The 22,813-nt window shown below is 41.0% G+C and overlaps 2 protein-coding genes and 1 long non-coding RNA gene across 4 annotated transcripts; 1 reads left to right on the top strand and 2 right to left on the bottom strand.

Moving 5' to 3' along the window:
* Positions 1 to 95: 95 nt before the first annotated feature.
* armt1 (acidic residue methyltransferase 1) lies at positions 96 to 6,389 on the bottom strand. Of its 2 annotated transcripts, none has more exons than XM_079526588.1 (5): positions 6,221 to 6,389; positions 5,786 to 5,891; positions 4,854 to 5,095; positions 3,640 to 3,805; positions 96 to 3,000 (listed from the first exon to the last, which is right to left on the bottom strand). In XM_079526588.1, exons 1-5 carry the CDS (start codon positions 6,283 to 6,285, stop codon positions 2,218 to 2,220), a joined length of 1,362 nt encoding a protein of 453 aa, XP_079382714.1. In that variant the 5' UTR covers positions 6,286 to 6,389; the 3' UTR covers positions 96 to 2,217. The 2 variants fall into 2 exon arrangements, with proteins under 2 accessions (XP_079382714.1, XP_079382715.1); XM_079526589.1 differs by having other exon boundaries at positions 4,854 to 5,092.
* Positions 6,390 to 6,889: 500 nt separating this feature from the next.
* LOC306941247 lies at positions 6,890 to 22,585 on the bottom strand. The gene is made up of 3 exons (XR_013792114.1): positions 22,397 to 22,585; positions 21,374 to 21,479; positions 6,890 to 7,054 (listed from the first exon to the last, which is right to left on the bottom strand). It is a non-coding gene; the product is annotated as an uncharacterized lncRNA (long non-coding RNA).
* On the top strand, positions 10,746 to 20,579 carry zbtb2b (zinc finger and BTB domain containing 2b). The gene is made up of 3 exons (XM_079525952.1): positions 10,746 to 11,243; positions 14,702 to 14,882; positions 15,569 to 20,579. The coding sequence occupies exons 2-3, from the start codon at positions 14,710 to 14,712 to the stop codon at positions 16,944 to 16,946; spliced, it is 1,551 nt and encodes a 516-aa protein (XP_079382078.1). The 5' UTR covers positions 10,746 to 11,243; positions 14,702 to 14,709; the 3' UTR covers positions 16,947 to 20,579.
* Positions 22,586 to 22,813: the final 228 nt, after the last annotated feature.

Raw genomic sequence — 22,813 nt, 5'->3', positions numbered from 1 at the left:
TGGGTCAGACTAATGAGCAGTCGGAACAATGACACGTTACCAATAGAGGTAATTATGTGGACAATTTACTTTAAAAAAAAACATTGACAAAATAATGAATTCAATTGATTTAATGTAGTTTTTGTTCAACTTGTAGCTCTATATGATTCTGGGAGGGTAGTCATTGCTATAGTGCTTTTCTTCAGTAACTGGGCTCAGCTGCCTCGCCAGCTCTTTAGTAAACATAAAACATTTCAACATCAGGATGCCAATTTTATCCAATCAGCAGAGAGAACTCATACAGTTAGTACAAACAAATTGAGCAGACAAATTTGAAACTGAAACACTAAAATTGAAGCGGATATGGGTACTCGCTTGATTGGATAAAATTGGCAATCCACCTGAAAATGTCTTTTCTGTTTATTAGTGAGCTAGAGAGACAATGAGACCTGTAACAGTCTATAGCCATGATTACCATCAGAATAGATTTTTTCACAAAAACAATGTTTCAACCCAAACATATCACGTTACCTTTCATTTAAATACCTCCCCAACATGCATCACAAAATAAATGAAATAGCTTGTAAACTTATTTGGAAAATTGGGCAGCATAATAAGCAACCAATCAACTGCCAAATCAGAGGGAGATTTAATACTTTGCACCAAGACTTCATTCTCCCATTTCATTGCTACGTCTCATCAGTAAACACCACAATTTCTGGACATGTCATGTCATGCACAAACAAGTAGCCTTACTGAAAACAATTTTTAAGGGACCAAGAAGTCACAAAGTGACTTTGGTCACTTATCTTTTTTACATTTTCCCGTGCCAAACTTTTGGCACGCTGATGATAACCCAAATGATTTAAATGGGTTAAGTATTATGGTTATTTTAATCATTTTCTTAATGGAACCCATTAATTCTACTCCTCTCACCATATACTCTTTATTGAAAGGATTGCTGTGGAGATAAATGAAGACCAATCAAAAATATGAAATTAAGCCCATATTGGAATGATTATAATTTACTCTTTATTTATCTATTGAGATACATACTGTAGACTGGGTTGCTATTTTTGAGGGGCACTAGCCCCTCCTATACACAGGTTTAATGTTTGTCTTTAGTTCAATGTTTGTTTTGTAAACGCCATTGACAATGAAGGGAAAATGTACATCATAATGTGCCATTTACATCATATTGTCTCTTTATTGTTAATGGCGTTTAATGTTTGTGTTTGCACCGTTTGTTTTTTACATCACCATTACATCACCTAATCAACATGAGTTAGACTTTAATATATTAGTGCCCCTCACTTCACACGGGTGCGATTTCTTTTAAATAAAAAACTGTTTGCCTACAAGCAAAAGATGCCAAGCGTTTTTAATTTGTAAATGTGTTACTTTTCGCAAGTGACACCATCATGCGCCAAATTATACTAGTCTTTAATCTGCCAGTGTCAGTCTACCATCTTTCACATTAGGAAAACTATCCATTGAGTGAGTGGTGTTGTGATATTAGTGGTGCCTGGTGGTACCCTACAGTCTATGGGTGGTACGCACCACACACCTTTTCAATGACAGTGAGCAAAATGTTTTAAGACACATAAAACAGAACTGGAAAAAAAATGTATAAGAAGCCACTTCCTGCCCACACAAGCAGAAATATGTAAACATTACAATTCAATATAGTAGTACAGTCATTTACATTTAACTCTTTCCATGCCCATGTCGTGGCAGCGGTGGCCGAACGGTTTGCGGAGCGGTCTTGATACCGGAAGGTCGCCAGTTCATATCCACGTTAAAATTACCACCGCTGAAGTGCCCTTGAGCAAGGCATTGAACCACTACCATGAAATGTTCTATGAGCAGGGCCTGGCTGTAAACAAGTATCTGATGCTTAGTCCAGTTACCCTGGGTAAATATAGTAACTTTGCTTTGCTTTGCTTTTACATTGATGACATTTTTGTGAACTTTTTTTTTCTCTGTATAAAATGCCACTGTAAAGAATAGGTCCTGTCGGTCTTAAAGTGATGAGATTATAAGTGAGATGTATGAGGAGAAAATCATTAGTGAACCTGGCTGGCACTGCCTTAACAAAAAACATGACATTTCTAGGCCTGATGAGGCAAGAACCATATTCCCATAACCATAATCTTATGGTTTACAGACTAACTGTCATTGCATGCTCAGTGTAACTTTGTTGAATGCCTGCTTCTCCAGTGCCTTCCCATGACCAGTCTATTGTTCTCTGTGTGGGCTGTAGAACTGAATCACTGCATACTTGCCACTGGTCATCCAGTCTGGGTCTTGGGAGCTTAGCTTCTCACCTTGACCTGGCTGCAGACCAACCTGTACATTGGCCTTCAGAGTCCTCAGGCTACACAGTGGAGCAGGTCCGAAACCCCTCAGCGACGTCTCAAAGGCCACTGCATGGTCCCAATCGCGGTCCCCCGTCAGCTTCCTGTAGTTGAGGTCTCCTTTGAACAGTATCAGGTCTGCTCCCTGCAGAGTGGTGTACAGGTCAGGTGCATCGGCTGCCATGTCGCAGAACTCATGGGGCTGTGTCCAGAACGGGTGGTCATGATAGGACCAGACACCCTCCCGTACATAGCTCTGCCACTGGACACCCCTTTTGGACATCCACTTGTGATTGGCTGCCATGGTCTGCCGGATGGTCCACTGGAAATCACTGGCTGTGACATCAGAGACAAACCAGGGGATGGATTTGCCATGAAAGTGGACCTCACGCACGAGACCGGCGGAGAGTAGGAAGTCTGCTAGGATCAGATCAGTGACCAGCTCGAACCCAGCGTTGTCTAGGACAATGTCTACTCGGCCTGGGGTAGATTTACTGGACTCTCCTGGCCTCTTAGCAGATATAAGTGCCGACCATACCTTGTTGGAATCATCTACCAGGATGAAGGGTTGGAGTTTAGAAAGGGATTCAATGGGACTTGCCTTCTGGGAGTTCTCTTGCCCAGCAGAGATAGACAGGTCACACTTGTTTCCCCACAGAGACACCTGGAAGGAGAAATGGGCTTTACTGTGACGTTCTCTGGTGTACTATTTAGTTGCTTTTGTGCTGATACCTCTGGCAGTATGGCAGTGTACAAGGAACTAAGGAAGGACGCACATGTCAGCCCATGCTCCATATCACCATCTTGAAAATTGAACTATTCAAGGGTAATATAAGACTGTCATCAAAAATTTAATAAATATGAAGTATAACTAACTTTAACAATTTTCTAAATTGCATTTATAATTTGGATTACTGATATATTTGTTAGGCCTGTGATTTGTGAAAGGAGTGCTCCACACTAGTGCCTTTTCCTAAAGGATTAGCACACTATTATGTAGAATTATGTTTTAGGATTAGAAATCGATGTTATTGCTGTTCTAGAATCTACATATTGACAGCCAGTTGAAGAAATTGCAGATTGAGGTTTTACATTACCTTTATGAAATATCTAAGGCAATCAGGGTTTTATAGAACATGATTCTGAACATCAATTTACAATGTAGGAAATACATATCTAGAACACCAGTTTTACCCTTGCGTGGCCAGACTATAACTATAATATCCGCGCACCGGCAGATTCGAGTCTGGCCACGCAAGTCTACACCAGTCTGCCACTGAACTATTACATTTGAGGTTTTTACCTGTAACAATTTGTAGAACTGCTCCATCAGCTGTGTCTCTGAGAGTACTTCCATGTTACTGTAGAGGCCTTGCAGATATGTACACAAACCCATCACCGCCTGCTGAGACTCAAAGAAACTCTGAGTCTTTAGTTCATTGAACACATCAAAGTCAATCATGGGTGGACTGTAAAGAAAGAATAGAAAAACAAGTTATGTCTAAACAACAAAGTCTGGTCATTCTGGATAAGAGTTAAAGGAGAATTCCATACTAAAAGGCTTTCTTACCTTTCTTTGTAGTCGTTACGTCCCCACCAAAGAGGTCCAGGTGTTTTTTTGTGCAAAAACTCCTTATTGGCTATTTCCCCTACCATGAGCCCTCAATGAATTGCATTGAATTGAATGGGGCTATGGGGTGTTGTGCTAATTCGCTTATTTCCATCGAAATAAGTTTACTGTGTGCCGCTTGGGATATTATTTACTTTATGAAGAGAGCATATATACAAAAAAAAAATAATTTTGAGCGATGGAAATAAGCGAATTAGCACAACACCCCATAGCCCCATTCAATTCTCATTAAATTCAATTCATTTAGGGCTTATGGTAGGGGAAATAGCCAATAAGGAGCTTTTGCACAAAATAACACCTGGACCTCTTTGGTGGGGACGTAACAACTACAAAGAAAGGTAAGAAAGCCTTTTAGTATGGAATTCTCCTTTAAGATGAATGGTCATTTGAGATAAATTACATACGTGCCTCACAAACACACACATAAGTGTCCAGTCCAGTGTACAGATATAGGCAACAGCATAACGTTTGCATACCTTTATGAATGTGCACAAAGGTCACTATGCTATTAATCAGGAGTACCACATATGATAAGTCTTCTGTTATCAATCAATTGTACTAAAAGCCTGATGAGCTGTTACAAACACCGCAAAACTGGACTAGCTGACATCAATGTGCTCCTATGAATAAATCAATTGCCATAGCATATTAGCTCATATTTGTTATGTGTGGGTGTATACTGTATACGTATGCTGCATATGCATGAGGCAATGCACACACCGTGGCACACACTCCAGGACAATAAATAATCTACTGTTTACTTATAACTATGCACAAAAACGAATTTCACCCACTTTTTTACTTGTAAAACTGATGTGACAATAAAGATGATTCTGAACTTTAATCTAAGTTAAATTTAAATGTAATGTCATTATCATCATCCTCACTTGAGCCAAAGGGCCTCGTGTATTCTGCGGTACATATAGCACTCGACGTAGAGCCATGGAGATTTAAACCAGCTGACAGAGTCCGGTTCCCCTTGCAAAACCTGATGTCTCTGCAAGTAAAGGTTCCATGAGTCTGTGTCTTTCAGACCATCCGACAAGGGCAGGACTGTCTTGTCGGTTTGCAGTTCATTCCTTAGCTTTGACAGCAGACCAATCGCCGCCTTCTCTGCCTCGAGACCCTCCTGTGGGAAATGTATATGTCAGATTAAAATATGGCTTTCGATAAAGTTTATCTTCTGTGGAAGCCAATGGGGTTTAAGTAGCATGGACAGACGGTAACAGGAGGAATGGCCACCTCAATGTTAAATTGGCTAATAATAATGAAGTATTGTATGATTAGAACAACTTCTACAAATGCTATGAAACCCGTATAGCTAGCCTAACCAGTTATTTAAACAAGTTAAAGGGTACACTACATTTAGTTCTGATAATGATGTACCCCACATGTTCAAAACGGGGTGCATACTTAGTTTAGACTAGTCATTGGTTAGACATGGGTTAAGGTTAGGTTTAGGTGTGCTGCCCTGTGGGAGGTTAGGTTTAGGGTGAGGGTTTGAGATAGGTTGTAGGACCAATGACTGCTCAATGACTGGTCTAACCAATGACTAGTCTAAACCAAAAACTGTCTAAACTAACTTACTGCACCCGTTCAAAACATGTACTGTATTACTGTACTTTACATTAGCTACTTACATTTATATATATATTTGTTTTTATTTGGGGGGAAATTGCCAAACATCTAGGTGTTCCTGCTTCCTTGGTGCCCAGTGCCCACTCTTCCTGTATCCGCATCATGGGCAACTTAAAATGAATTATGTGCCAATGTGCCAGACTGTGGACCCACGTCACCCACCATAGTCCTTACTCCTTACCTCTCCATACTCTTCAAAAAACTTGTTTTTGTTGCGATGGATGGTGTCGATAACTTTAGTCAAGATGGTCGGCAATCTGTCTCTCACAGTCAAATAAGCAAATGACCTGTGAAGACATCAGAGCCACAATGACAGACCTGAGTACCGGTATATCAAACTTAAACCGGGCACATCATTAGTTATAATCACGATGCTTTATAAAGGCTTATAATGGCTTGTTAAGAAGGCGTAATGATCAGAAACTGTAATTCTCCGCAGGCCAATTGATTCATAACACTGCTAGCAAGTAAGCTAATGCTACTGCTGCTGCTGCTTAGACACTATAATCACAGAGTTGTCAGATAAGCCTCCCGGACGGGTACATAGCGTTGTTGGTTGTTAACCGCAATATGATAAATCATTCTATGAAAAGCTTTATAAATCCGCTGTCATTACCCAACCACTTTAGCAGACAGGGAAGGAGGAACTGCCTGCACAGCTTGATCAGTCGCCATCATCATTGCACAGCACAGGTGGGAAGACTGGGAACCAACATTCAAGTTAAAACTTTATTAATGTCCTATTCAGAGCAAAAGTTCGCACGCAGTCTGCTAGAAATGCATCAGTTTTCTTATGATATTTTCTAAGATCATATATATTATAAACTATGGCTATCGGCTAAATATAAATTCGCTGCGCATGTATTTGTTTTATTTCTGGTCTTGTTTCCTGTTAACTCATGCATTTATCAACCAACACTTCCATCTAGTGGTAAATGTTTAGAATGCAAACTGCAATTACATACTGTGACTGGTTCCTCATAATTCTCTGCATTATAGCAATTACTATTATAACCATGTTAGCCTTGTTGTTCTATATAACCATGAGTCTTGAAAACTGCAAAATAATGTAAATAATATTGACTCTGTTAAAACAATTCCAATTCAAATCCAAGAAACCTGCTGTTAAGTTAGATGCCACATTTGGAGGTAGCGAAGAAGCACAAAAAAGCAAGCACATCCTCACTGAAAACCAGGTGCCGAGTTTAGAATAATAGAAAAGAAAGATAAGGTCTGCACAATGATGATGCTCAAAACTTAAACATTTTATTAAATGGTTCCTTTTTACACCATGGACGTGACGTTTCGATCCTCTCGGCTCTTCATCAGACATTTGGACGTAGCCCCTTGTGTCAGCATCCTTGGGCATCCTTTGGTGTCGAGGGCAATGGTTGTCATGGCGATGGTAGGCAGTCTTTCAGGAAACTGCATAACGCCAACCCTAAAGGCCCTTGGCGAGAATAGGAGGAGGGGTTGGGTAGAGGGTACATTTGTTGTTGAAAGAATTTTAAGTACATTTCTGTGACTTGGGTGGGTGTGTTCACCACATCTGTACAGCTTTTATTATTCATGCAAACTAAGCACAGCCTTTATTCCCATGAGCTGTTTTCATGCACTTCAATCCAATTCACTTCATTAGTTATAAGGGGGGGAAAACCCTGAACGTTGAACAGTCTATTTTGAGTGAAGTTGCTATGCACAGACTGTGATCTGTGATCCACCCTTGCATGTTTACAGCCCACTCCCCTCTCATGTTGGGAAAGGAATGGGCATTCTGAGGAGTTCTTTTCTGAACTTCAATTCCCGCTTTTAAAGAACATGACAAATTGATTTGATACACTTACAATTACGAGGGCGGAGAGATAAGCATATTCCTTTAATTCTAATATTACCCCCCCCCACTCCCACCCTTTGCCTCTCAAATCAATTGCTGAGAAAGAGGTCACCATGGGAACCTTGAAGCCCATTGGCAGGATGTGGAGTCCCGTAGTGTCCTTGGGAGCGGTGTCCAGCTGTGTCAATCTCCGGTGTTCTTCTACATCCCCTCCCCCCAGCAAGCCTGGCCGGATCTGTTTTCCTTAACCGAGAGGGCTCAGTTGAAGGGGGGTGGTTGTGAAGTGACTCACCACTCCGGTTTCAAAACAGGCCATGGCCAGAGGGTTTAACATCAAGGGCCATGTTTAAACAGGTGCTTCTGCTCACCACAACCTCTCTAATTACACAATTTGAGTAAAGTAATAGAGCTTATCAAGGCCTGCTTAATTCATTATTTGAACAAATTAAAGGGGATATCGTGTACAAGTTGTTAGAATAGAACACCGACACCAACAGTACTATATACACTTACATCTGACTATGTTTTTGAAAGAAGAAAAAGGGCTTGGGTTTAAGAGAATGTATGCAGCCTACTGTATGTTATTGGCATTGAAGCAACATCTTTTTTACCTGTAAAAATCAATTTGGTGGAAATCAGTGTTGGGGCAGTCATGTGAAAGTCCAATGTATGTCTCTTTTGGAAGCAGCTGTTCTGACTATCTCTCTCTGTGTGTGTGTGTGTGTGTGTGTGTGTGTGTGTGTGTGTGTGTGTGTGTGTGTGTGTGTGTGTGTGTGTGTGTGTGTACGCGCGTAGGGTGTGTGTGTGTTACAGTTTTATGGTCTGGTAAAAGATTATATTGATTAAATTGATCTCAAGTGTGAATGAGAGTGAGCCACTAATCAGTGTTTATCTACTCTGCTACTTCCAATAAGCCTCCTACTGTGGGACCATCAGCATTGTAAACATGCTTTTGTTCCACTATCATAATGATCACCTCTCCTACAATGCCAGTGATCTCAATCACTGTATGCTAGCCTCTAAGTCTAGTCTCTTCTAGTCTGTTGTGAAATAATATTGGCCAAGTTGCATCCATTGGCATGCATTGGCTAAACAGATAGACAAGGATAGGAGGATCACATGAGGTCTGTTGTTTGTTAAAGGCTTCAAGACTTTAAAGGGACCCCTTTTCTGTCTCTTCTCTTCCCATTCTCTTGTTCCTACCATTCAGCAAACATTTTCAGTAAAAGACTGAGGTCTTAAGATTGAGTGGGTGACAATATTATCACACGAAAAGATGAAATTACCTACCTAGGTTCCATCCTGGAGGCGAATCTTTCCGTTGATAAAATGGCCACCAACGTAATCAAAAAAGTCAACCAAAGAACAAGATTCCTATACAGGATCTCCTCACTGGTCAACAAAAACACCTTGAAGACCCTAACAGGAGCCCTCGTACAAGGTTTCGATACACCACCAAGATACCCATGTACCTGTCTAAATAATGCCTTAATGTCAATGAAGTACACACCCACAACACCAGAGGGAGTTCAACAAACCATGTGCAACCCAGATTCGGCACAAACAAGGGACTAAATTCATTTCGCTCCTATGCCACAAAAATGTGGAACGCCCTACCAACTGTCATTAAGACATGTGAATCCCTTGACTCCTTCAAACCGCTCTCAAAGGGCACCTACGGACGCCCCCACCACCCACCCCTTTCCCCCCTCACTGTATATGTTTTTCCCCCCCTTTTTACCTCCTTTATGATGATTTCCTGTTTTTGGCTATATAGAAGTGTATATTTGTAAGTCTCTAAATGTTATGATGAATTGAAAACTTTGGACCCTCTTGTAAAAAAGTGAAATGCTTTATGGTGTCGTCCACTCTCAGTTAACAGTTTTTGTATTGAGTTGTGCAAGTTCTGCAAACTGTTAATAAATACTTCAATCAATACAATACAATCAATCAAACAAAAGTCTTGTGCTCCCTCAGTCAATGACGTTCTACAGCTTCATACTCTCTTGCCTGTATGCTCTAAACCTGAAATGCAACCATGAAAGACAGGTCTGCCAAAGACGCTGTTTGCACTGGGAAAATATCCACCCTGCAAACGGGTGGATATTGTCCTCTGAACAGTCTAATGACAACATACCGGTGTGCCTCCAGAACGTGTCAGTATCAAAGGTACCTCCTACTCTTCTTGTCATGACAGATAATGGGGAAGTATGTATGGGTGCAATCCTTTCTACAGACTGCTGTCCCTTCCCACTTCCCGCTCTGTATATTTATTCTTTCTTGCATAATGTTTCCCAAAAAAAAAACATTGGCAAATGTGTTTTGCATGTATTTTTTTGCAGATCAATGACCCAAACTTAAAAACACGCAACTATAGACGATTTCACATTATAGGCCTACTTTACGTTCAGTAAAGGTGTTGATTTCACTTTTAGTTTAGATAGGCAGCACCTACTCTTAAATAATCTGTTTGTTTAGTGTGTTTTTTTTTTAGTCTGTTTAATAGGCAGTTTAGGAAAGCCCATTTTATTAACATGATCTTTTTTTGCAAAGCAACTATGAAGGCTACATTTTAGGCTACATTGTAGCCTAAAAACAAGCCACCTCAGGCCTTGATATGTAGTACGAGTCGACTACTAGCTACAAGTTGTGTATCCAGTCAAAACCTAAACCTATGGCCAGAATGTCTGGAACAACACTCTGAAATGGGATGTAGCATGTGTGTTCTCTTCCTCTGCTATTTCACATCCTGTTATCCTTAGCCGACTCTGCTGCAGTGAGGGGATGTCACACTTATTGAAAGATAGACCTTAAACAGGAGAAAATAAAATGAATGCACGACAGAAAATTATAAAGTTCCACACTCTTGTCAACAGTTAATTGCAAGTTGCAAAGACTGCCAAACATTGAGATATGCATTAATGCTCATAGACTATAGTTTAAAATAAAAATCCACAAAATATATATTGGTAGGCTAATAGCCTATATCTGCTACTGGATTTATTTTAACACCACCTAAGGTAGGATATTTGTCTTCTAAATCACTTAAAAAAAGATGTATCATTAAAATAATGATAGTTTAATGTGTTTACTTTTGTTGTTCAGAGGCTAATTGAAAAAAACAGCCCATGAAGTATTAAGACACAGCCACATATAATCTTGGTTCCAAAATAGCATTTCATTCATCAATTTTCACATGGAAATATGTGTCCACATGAGGGGCACATGTTTGCTCACGTCGACAATATAACTGTCTCACTTTTGGGTCTCGCTTCACCAGTTGAGAAACACTGGAGATGCAGCAACCGAAAATGCAAATACAACGACTGTGGGGGCAAGGCAACGTTATTTGTCAATGTGCATGCATGGGTGGGTGGGGGGCAGGGAGAACGACCCCCTTCCTTTAAATCGGTTTACGCTTAACGTGCCATTACCGGGGGACACGGAATGAATTATTCTTCTACTGTGGGAGCCCGTTCACACTGAACGTATGTGACCCGTTGCTTGTCAACTAGATTTCATAGTTGACACTCGCGGCGGTTACGCTCGGGGGGGATTACCAGACGCTCTCCCAACGAATTTTACAACTGCTCTTTTTTGGTGCTTTTTACACAGTCAAGTCATGTGATTGTAACGTAACCCGACCGGAAAACACCGACGGCGACCATCGCCGCCGCCAATGCTGCGTTTGCAAGGAACAGAGAGAGAGCAGCAGCAGCTGCCTGCGCGCGAGCCCAACGGACAAGTCCCCGGTAACAAACAACAACACGTCAAACTCCACGAAATAAGACCGCGGTGGAACACGGTACGTCTGCTTTTATACTTGTTAACGTTCATTTTACCGCTTGTATGCAACGTTATTTACAAACGGGGGTTCGCCGCCTGTAATTGTCACGCTGAAGTTAAAAGAAACGTATTCGTGACCACCCCATCCCCCTTGTGCGTGCGTGTGTGTGTCGCGCGCGTGTGTGTCCGTTTCGAAGCGATGCAGAGGTCCCGTGGCGCGCTTGTTTTTCTATCTCGGGAGCGGTGTTGGTTAACGTGTAGAATCTTTTGGTTATCTTGTACAACTTGCTTTAATGCCGAAAATACGCATGTCATCTGACTGCATGGGTATTTACTACGATCGTTGGGGACCTTTTCAGTTTTTAGAAGAAAAACGCACTACGGAAGTGTCTCGAGTGTCTGTGTGTGGGGTACTGACTGTTCCACGTGTCTGTATTAGGGGCGGCGCTTTAATGTTACAAACATGTTACTATGATGAACACATGGCAAGTAACTATATTACTTAGCCATTACGATAGCCAATTTAGTAACGGTTGTTATTATCTTTGATCAATCATCGTTTGTTGCCTCATAAGGATGTCCCGGCAGTCCACTAGGTTCATCACACACTTGTGGATCAGAGATTCATTCATTCATTCTAATATCTCATTGGATGATTTCTTAAGAACGGAGATGGAGACATTGCAGTTGTTTCTAATCTATTAACCACAATGCATGCAGTCAATTGCGAATCATTTGTTTCTAGTTGAATTATGTTGTCACTACCACTATGATTTGATTATACACTACTTTAGAGCAGACGTAGGCTGGGTAGGCTACTGAGCAGGATTGTCTTGAGGGGCAGATCAATAATTGAAAGCTAGCTTGTTCAATCATGAGCACTGAAGAGGATTTGTTCAAATTCTTTGGACTATTGTGCAGGCACTTGAAACTGCTACCTTAAAGCTCAATGGGTGACAGTACTCTCTGGCAGACCTTATCACTGTAGGAGGCCCATGCAGATATACACATGCAGATCAGATAATCTTGTGTAAACTTACGATAATAAAACTATCTTGTTCCATTGTCTTTGCTGGCTATGGGCTATGTTTAGAGGGGGAAGAAAGTGTTCTTCTGTCTGAGAAAGGAGATTCACCCAGCCCGCCCCACAGGCTCTTTTCCAGTCCCTGGTGGAGGGGGTGGAACTAGTACTGCCTTAGGAATGTGTGTCGACACCCGTAGCCGTGGTCATGTGATGGCCTGGAGCCCTCACAGTCAGTCCTGTGCAGACCTTTGGGTCAACAGCAGTCATCATACACTTCAGCCAGCACCAAAATACACTTTGAGTTAAGACCAGTTTCCATTAGTGTCAATTCACACCAGTTACAACAAAGTGCAAAGTTAAGTGTTGATATATATATACACACACACATTTTTGTTCTGGGGGTTTCTCTGTCTGACATAAGTTGTTTGTTCTAAGTGCTCAATAATTGGGTATTAGCCATGTGTGTGTGTCTATGTATTATATAAATGTCACATTAGGCTTCAGCGATAAAGCTTTCATGGACGCACATCCAAAATCCAGACCTGACAAGTATTCATCATTGTGAACTTCTGTAAAAAATGAGAATGAGCTCTTGGCAACAGGGGCTGTGTGAGATGCCTAATTCACAAATGCAGTATGGTTGTGCAAAGACGCGCCCCGCCTGCCTCTGATTGGCCCTGATTGACCCCCCCTACTAGTAGTAGGGAGGGGCTTCGCCCACTAATACAGCCTCCGAAGTCCGAAAACAATTCTGCCAGCCAACTCGCTAGTCTAATCGTTCGACTCTGAATCCACACCTCCCCGGTTCAAATCCTCCCGCCGCCACTATTTTAGCAACGACCGCAGACAATTTTTTGTGTGTGACCACGACGAAAGAGAGGTGACATCTCTAGCAAACTTGAGACACCACCGTTGCCATGTCAAACATTGCGAAGTTCGCTAGAGCCTACTCGGCTCCGTTCGAGTTGCAACCCAATATGAACAGAGTAAGAGTAGCCTAGTAAATTATTACCCCCCCCCACCACGGACTCGTAGTAACCTTGCGTCAGTGTCACCAAACCCCCCCCAAATTATTACCCCCCCCCCACCACGGACTCGTAGTAACCTTGCGTCAGTGTCACCAAACTTTCCACCTTTTTTCCAATCAGAGGCAGGCGGGGGCGGGTCTTTGCGCAACAATTTTGCGTGAGATTGGCCTAACGGAAGTTGTCATGAGGTCAATAAGAATGCCAGTCTCTTTTCCTATGCACTAAACCAACTGCTTAAGCTAAAGGAAACTGTTACAGGAAACCCCATGACTCTTCTGGTTGTCATTGATTATTTTTTCAAGTTCTGAAGGCTACTTCAGCAATATTAACCATGTTCCTCTTCCTGAATAAATTTTAGATGAGCAACTTTTAGTCCTCGCTCGCTTTCACTCTAACCACTCGAATCAGCTAAGTGTTAAGTGCCTTTGTTACATAAATTTAAACAACACAAATTGTCTCCATTTGACACAAATTAGACTCTTCTGTTGTGTTATGGCCCCTACACACTGCACGATATTTGCTCCGATTATGCTGTCGGGGAGCTTTTTTGGCACTCCCTGCGAAACCCCTGATCTGACGCAAGATCAGGCTTTGATCTCAGAGGTTTTTCTCACTGCATGTGAAAGGCTTTGCGAGAAGATCCAGTGGCTAAAAATTCAGGTGTCATACTTATTCCTTTGGTAAATCCAGGTGTCATACATATTGGTAGCTATATCAGCCTAATATTGCTGTTAAATAGTCCAAACCAACGCATCTCACTTGAATAATGTTGATACATTTTTAGATAATGTGCGCTGTGTATGTGCGCCCACTGGCCCCGCTCACATTATGGTGAGAGCCGCAGAAACCGAGAATTATTTAATGAAAATCAAGATTGCGTCCAAGCTCCTGTCTCACTCTATTTCGCCCTGTGTGTTCGTGTGTGTGCGCACACGTGCGCAGAGAGAGACGTCCTGGCGGTCCCGTGCATGTATCGCGCAATCCTGCACCTACGTGAGACGTCAAAATGAATTTGAATAAAAAACAAATGTAGCCTATAATAGTACATGTATCGGGTCTGGATTGCATCTTGGTCCTCTTGCATTGTGTGATCCCTAGTCGGCGATCAATCATTTAGTGCGAAAGCCACAAAGATATGACAGTCGATTTAAAAAAAAAAAGACTCCTGTAGTGTGAAATACTTAACGATCTGATGACTCCCCGACAACTTTAAAACTCCTACAGTCTGTTGGGGCCATTGTCTGTTGGGGCCATTAGGCTGTGCTTCACAAAGTCGTTAGATCACCCCCGTCTGCCTGCCTCTCTGTGGTCACAATAAGCTCTGGTCTCCTTCCAGACAGGAAACTGACTGTTGTGTGTGCGTGTGCACGTGTGTGTGTGTTTGTGTGTTGTGTAACTTCTATGGGTGTGTATGCCTTTGTGCAGGTTGAAGAATGGAGTTGGCCAACCATGGTCTTATCCTTCTGCAGCAGCTTAACGCTCAGAGGGAGTTTGGCTTCCTGTGCGACTGCACTGTGGCCATAGGAGATGTCTTCTTCAAAGCCCATAAAGCAGTCCTAGCTGCCTTCTCCAACTACTTCAGAATGCTCTTCATCCACCAGGACAGGTATAGAAAATTTGCAAGATGACATATGATGATAACACTATTGAGGAAATACTGGACACTGGAAATACTGAGAAAATATACATACATATTACACAATCCACAAACTGATATGTTGCATATGATATGTGCACCCATCCCATCCCTGAATCCAAATAGCAATAAACATTTACATTTAAAATCAGGTACTCAAACCAAGGGAACACAGTGGCAAGCTACAGAGGGGGATCAACACTAGAATCCCCCATAAGTGCATAAGTGTCACACTGTTCCCTTTTTTGAATACCCGAGTTTTTATGTATTGATCTTTGACTTTAAATGTAAATGTGTTAATTGCTATTTGGATTCCCTTTAACAATCATTTGAACCATGCATGAATTTGAAGATGAAAAGTTATAAGCTGCTGTTAACTATAGTCCCGTTTTGAACAATGCCACAATTATCATAGTACTGTCTACGAGTACAGTATTATGACATAATTTTGATCTCATCAGGGACCTCCATATATGGGCATAAACGCAACATAGATTGACAGCCAGATATGGAGATTTATAGATAGTTCCAGACAAACTCTGATCCAACCGACTTATCACTCAATTATCTTCTATTTCACTGCAAGACCAAGGAATGGCAAAATGTCTTAATCAATACACCATAAATGGACACATTGTTAATTGTTTCTTTTTCAGTGACTGTGTTCGACTGAAGGCTGCCGACATACAGCCGGATATCTTCAGCTACCTCCTGAACCTGATGTACACAGGCAAACTTGCACCTCAGTTGATAGACCCAGCACGTTTGGAGCAAGGGGTCAAATTCCTGCATGCCTACCCTCTCATACAGGAGGCCAGCCAGTCAGTCTATTCCCACCCCGAGCACAGTCTGAACCTCTCCACATCACTGTACGGCATCCAGATCTCTGACCAGCAGGTAGCGCTGTCACCTAGAGTGCCTGGGCGTCGCCAGCTGACTTCGCCCTTTGACCTGGACCAGCTCGGCTTAGAGGGGAAGTATAGGCCAACGCCAGCAGTCACACCAGCCTACACCAACTCATCTGCGTCCAAGCATGCTTCTTCACCCCCAGAGGTGGAGGCTTCAACCAGTCATCATCAGCCAATGACTGAGGAGCTGAGAACAGACTTGCTGACTGGGGAGAGTCCCCCAATCAATGCTATTCTCCATGTCAAACCCAGTATCATGAAGAGGACTGCCTCTTTCAGGAAGCATTACTCCTGTCATCTGTGTAGGAGCCGCTTCAACCAGAGGAGTGTGCTAAGAGAGCACCTCCTCCAACACACCCGGGCCCTGCAGCATACCCTATCTGAGGCCAACAATGCACTCTCCCCTGGTATGCAGGGGGAGCACACTACACAGGAAGTAGATGATATGATGAAGGGGAGCAGGAGTGGGTCAGCCATGCTAGTGGAGGTCATCAGTGACAGTGAACAAAACCCCTCACCCCGAGCAGAGGTGACCACTTCCAACTGGGGGCTGAGTGGGTGTCAGTCTCAAGCAGACACCCCTCCCCCATCAGACATCGCTGACATCGACAACCTTGAGAGCGCAGACTTGGACCGGGAGGTGAAGCGGCGGAAGTACGAGTGCTCCACCTGTGGACGTAAGTTTATCCAGAAGAGCCACTGGCGTGAACACATGTACATCCACACGGGCAAGCCTTTCAAATGCAGTGCTTGTGGCAAGAGCTTCTGCCGTGCCAACCAGGCAGCACGCCATGTGTGCCTGAACCAGGGGGCTGATGCCTACACCATGGTGGACCGGCAGAGCATGGAGCTGTGCGCTGCAGGAGATGACAGCAGCCAGATGGATTCACTGTTCCTGGGTTCTGCAAGGCCCTACAAGTGTAACATTTGTGAGACCACTTTCTCTAGTCCTAACGAGGTGATTAAACACCTCTGCTTCAGCCAAGGTGCATTAGCGGGGCTGCAGGGGCAGGTGGCAGCGGGGCTGACCCAGCAGGAAGAGTTTCCCAAAGATGAAGGTTGTGATTTGTCCTCTGCTGGCACAGTACTAACAGCCATAAAGACTGAGGAGATCCTTGTAGAATAGTGCCAAAATTATATTTCTTTTTTTTAGGGTAAATGTTTATTTTTTTAAATTATGGTGATTAGATGAGCTAAAGAGGAAGTTAACCTGGGTATGAATGTTGCGCCTGGAATGTATGTGGAAATTTATTTCGGCCTGCTTAAAAGAATACATTGGTACAACAGTTATCAGCTGTTAAGTTAAGGTTATGGGAAGCACAGCATAAAAGCTTAATAAGGTTATGTAATGTTATGTATCATTGAGGGATAGACCGACTTAACCCAAAGAATGAAATACAATTTAGCTGAAGGTTAAGTTACAAACCAGTGAGGGAGTGGAAAACACTAGGGTTTATTTTCATCTCATAATTTCCATATGGGTGTTTTGCACTGTATTAGACCGTAACATACTGGTGTCTCTATTCTAAGTTACCGTTAACTGTGGTCAAGCTGTGCACGCATGATTGTCAACTCAAAAAGGAAGGGGAAGCTCAAACGGTTCCGGCGGGAGTAGTGTGCTAGAGGTAGATGGTTCTCCAGATTCCAGAGCAAGAGGTGGTGACTGTAAATGTGGGCTTAGTGCTTGTGTTGGCCAGTCTTCAAACTTTTTTGTTTTAGTTCATGATCAAAGTTATTTTTAGCCTTCCATCTATGGGCACAGCACATTTTCAAGCCTATTTGTTCATCCATATAATCACTCCTTTTGAGTTGGTAGCCTCAGCCTGTATTATGTAGGACACCGAGTCTTCCATTTGCCAGAGTTGCCAGATTGCTGAGTGAATTAAAATGTTACTCCATGGCCATATTGCCTTATTTTATCAGTGCATCTTGTGAGCAGCCTTTTAGTTCTTTGGCTTTACTTATGCCAGAGGCAAGTATGATGTGATTTAAAACAATTGAATAGCCATCTGAAACGTTTAGTCATCTTTTATTCAGCTGGATACAACAAACACAGAACAATCAATCACTTTTATCTGGCAATGTTTTCAGTTGTTTACTACAAGTGCATCAAACTGGTGCCCATACCTTGAAGGGTGCATTCCATCCTGTACAAAATGTAACTGCAACTTTACATCTGATCATTTGCTTGAATCAGTCCCGAAAAGTCCTTAATTTCCATGTCATTTTCAAATTTTATATACAGTGCTCTATTTACAAAAAAATATATATTGCAAATTTGTATATTAGTAGGCTAATATCTTTGTAGACAAGAACTTATAAGGTATAGTGCAAATTTATGTGGGATGGATAACAAATTGGTCTTTCTATGAATCAAAATGGAGGTTAAGATTGAGTTTTCTAATCCTTTTTTTTTTTTAGCTATTTTAATATCCTAGTTTACTGCTGTATAATTTATGAGATTATTTGGGCTATTAAATTCTGCCTTACATTCTTAATTTTTTTTCCCCAATAATTTGTGTCCTTGTTTATAACAGTTTTTTTTTTTTGCCATTTATTGTGTTAGGTCTTAGTATCACACAAATGTCGAAATGCTGTTCTAAAATAAATGCTTTCTTCACTCAAATGTGGTGGAATGTTGTGATGCAGAGGGATGTAATAGTAAAAAGTTGACTAATCTAACTAGAGGAAATACAGTCAATTAGCAGGTAGAGTAGAGCCAACAATTATGCTTTTGCCATAACTTGCTACCCGTGGCAAAACTAGCCTATCTACAAGCTTGCATGTCATGATGTGATGTTTTGTGAGCTTGTAGATCAGCTATTTTGGGATGTTTTGTAAACATTTCATCTATGGCAAGCCCAAAATAGGTGTGCAACGTTGAAAGTGGTTAACAGTATTAACTTAGCCTTCATTGTGCAAGAAGTACATAGTCATGGCTCCATTTGCAAATTATGACTGGTCTATCGCTGACATTTTGTCAGGATATCCAACAATAATGATTTTAAAGTATTGGCAAAACAAGTTTTCAATTATGAACCATGATATTGTCCTATTATCTGTAAATGTCTGCAATGCTTTTGAAAATAAGCCTAATTTATACTCGAATGGTGTGGCTTGTCAACAAGAACTGATCTACAAGCTAACAATGCGACAATTCCGAGTATAAATTAAGCTTTAGTTTGATTTTTGTGAACTGTGAAAGCCGAGGAAATCGTACGTTGTCAGATGGTGGGGTAAATTGTTTAAATTGTGAAATATCCTTTTCATGAATTCTGAACAAAGGAAAATTCTGTTGGGGCCAATTAGTCATAAGAAACAAACTTTACATGCATAATCGTGTAAGCTAACACATGAAAGTGTAAAGAGTAGATTAGACAATATTAAAGTATATTAAAGGGACATGTATAACATATTTATCACTTTGAGCCAAAAAACCCCCCCAGATGTGTCAAATAATTAGTTTTTTACATTAGCTTAAGGCCCTTTTAAAAATGTTCTACAACGCTGCTCATGTGATGCACAATAACAACCTGTTGTAAGCTTTAACCATTGGCTTCTTTCTTTGATTTTTTTTCCTGAAGGATTAGCCAATTGTTTTTATTTTTATAATATTCCCCATTAGCAGACAGCTAGTTATCCTGCATTTAGTCATCCTGGAGATCAACAAGCACAGAAAATGAGAAAATGTATTTACATACCGGTATACCACTATTTGAACAATTGGAGCACATATGCTACCAATCATTGTGTGATGTGTGCCATTTAATGGACTAATAATAGCCTAGTCTTGTGAATTAGTAGCCTCAATCAATTCAATCTAACATTAATTTGTGAAGAAATGCCCATCATTACTAGGTGTAGTATGTGATATGTATATAAGTTGTATCGTTTTGTTTTTTTCCCTTAATTTTTTTCATTGAAAATCTATTATTGGTTGTTTATTTTCATTCAGACTGCTGTAAAAATACTTTGCAGGCAAGTTTTATTTTGTCTATACGTATATCAAGTGTGACGCAGAAGAGCCGATCCAATAAGCTACTGCTTTGGTGCTCTGATCTCCAATGACTGGAATGACTGGCAAGACAGGTGGCTAGCTGTTTACTTGCTATTTGCCATTTGTGGGCTAGATAGAGCTATTTTCTTGGGTATATTGCCCATTCTTCTTTACTCAGGTCTGGAATAAGGGAAGGGTGGCAACATTGAACTCATCCTTGATGTCTACTAGTGCTGTCTTTTGCCAGTAATATGACCATTTTAACGAAATGTAATATTTCAGGTGACTAGAAAAATGCAAACGTCTACTTGATATAACTTGTCTACAGAGCATGTGTGATGACAAAATGTGGAGATTGTCTCTTTGCTCATGCTTGTTTTATTTAGGCATTGTGAAACGCTACTATTACTACTGACATTCATTTCTCAGAAATTAATGGATGCATAATTACACCCAGCTACATACATGCAGTCTGAAATCATTAAAAGTATGTTCTTCAACCACACCAGTCCTAAGTGAAAGTGAACTATTGTCATTTTAATGATTCATTAGCATTGTTACCCGTTTATTTAAGATGGGGAACAGAACCCCCCCCACCCACACACCCCAAAACCTGATAGCACAATACCTCCCCACCCCAAAAATGTAGTTGGATGTCTACTGTGATATATTTGTGTTCTCAGGAACATATGTAGTTTTCTGTGTAAACCATTTTACATTTTTACAATGAAGAACAAAGAATAAATAATGTTTTACATAATTCTACATTGTTGTGTCCTGACTTTGTCTTATGTCCTTTATTCTTTTCTTTTTTTTCTTTTTAAAAGTAATGATTCCTAAAATTGTATACTGGTTTTAAATCAATCATGCACCTTGTTGAAAATCTTGCTCTTTTTTCAGGCTGGTCCTGGGATTACTTAAGTCAATTATTTGGTATTTATACTTGAGTATTTCCATTTTCCAATACTTTTACTTCTACTCCACTACATCTCAGATAAGAGGAAAATATACTTTTACTCCTACACTACAATTATATGAACTTTAGTTACTTTGTAGATTTTGATTATTACAAAACATACATTAACCATTTCAGCCATTTAGAAATAGATCTACAGTGTGACCCATTGTGAGCTTATAGATCTGCTATTTTCAAAGGATTTTGAACTGGGACAATCTGCATAATGAGTACTTTTACTTTTTTAGTATATTTTTCTATATTGCTGTATTGATACTTTTACTTAAGTTACTGTAAGTAAAACATTTACAGTTTACAGTACTTTTTCCACCACTGACTATTTCTGATAGAAATACGAAATACTATTTTGTCATCCGTGTTTAACAGTTTAACCACGTTTTGAATCATATTAGGCCTACATGAATTTATAGGCTAGTACAGTCTAACCACACATAATGCACATGACGGATACATATATGGGCCTTCAAAGTATTACCCCGGTCCTTACATTGATGCTCAAACATATGAATGTAACTTTCTTGACTATGTATGTGCATGCAATGTATGTGCAAAGTCGTTCATCAGACCCGTAATCTCGTACCTGTAATGTGTGGGGCACACTTATCCTTCCTCGTCGACCTGAAACATCTGCACCTGATCTCAAATTCTCAATCTCCCATATATAGTCCACTTGCCAGAATGTGAACCTGGACATGTTGAGTACACCAAGGTTTTATGTTAGAAATGTTTAGTATGGGTCCCCAGCATGTAGAAACTGCCGAATGCTAACTTGCATATGTTGAGCAATTTTCATAATATGTGACCATACAACATTTCATCAGACTTTAAGTAGCACGTGATGTGTCAAACTAGGGGGTTTTCATGATGCTGGATTCATTCCAAGCATTAGTTTTGCACAAAAAACACTCCTTGGGCTAAAACGGCCATAGCCATCATCACAAATGTGATGATGTCAGCACATTTGTTTTTTTCAAAACTAATGCTTGGAATGGATTCAGCATAATTTTTGCCTTCTATAGGTTGTTAATGGTATGGTCACATAGTATGAGATTATGTAAATTGCTCAACATATGCAAGTTAGCATCCGGCAGTTTCTACATGCTGGGGACCCATACTCAACATTTCTAACATAATAACATACACTATTATATACATTCACACGGCAGCCATGCTGGCATTTGGCATTGAAAAAGCAAGGTGGCAAGTGCCACCCTGCCATAAGGGTGCGTTCGGAAATGCGCACTGGGAGCGGTTAGTTTGCACATAAGTTTGCATTTCACAGTGCGCTCAGTGCGCTATTTCCCGAACGCGCACTAATTGCAAGATGGCCGCCGTGTGGATACGGTCTATTGGAATCTATGGGCTGGCAAATAGACTATATGCCACAGACGAAAAACAGTCTAAGTCCACACTATTTATAAATAATGTATACATTATAAGGGGTCAGGACAACTAGGCCTTTTCGTGGAGGGGTCAGAATGAAATTTGACTGTTTTTCGTCTGTGGTACTTATTGTTTACACCAAACAAAAAGCTGGCAATTGTGAATGCTTCAAAAATGATAATTTTGGATTCTGGATGAAAAATAAAACAGTGGCATTTACCCTTCTTCCATCCTTGCTCTGCCACTGCTAGAGAGAAAATAGCATGCCGGTGATGACTGAACTCTTTAGACCAATCTTATTTATATTATTCAGTCTTACTAAACCTCTATATATTGTAATGACTGGTAGGGTTCGCTTCCCCAGAAGACATGACAACCGTCTCAGAAATACTTTTTCTTTAATGAACTATTGAACAATAACAGTGTAGAAACAAAATAAGGCACAGTGAACTGAACTCCCTGGCTGAATTCTCTCGAGCTAACTTATTGCTAGCGAGCATGCTAACAACAACAACACGTCACGCTAGACTTCCCGCTTCCGGTCAACCTAGGAACGGAGTACCCCCCCCCCCCCCTTCCCCCCTTGCAGGGGCCTATTAAAATATACTTTATTAAAATTAAAATATACTTCTGGATA

Source organism: Electrona antarctica (assembly GCF_951216825.1).
Source record: "Electrona antarctica genome assembly, chromosome: 17".
NCBI classification, from domain to species: Eukaryota; Metazoa; Chordata; class Actinopteri; order Myctophiformes; family Myctophidae; genus Electrona; species Electrona antarctica.
This window is presented reverse-complemented; position numbering and strand designations above follow the sequence as displayed.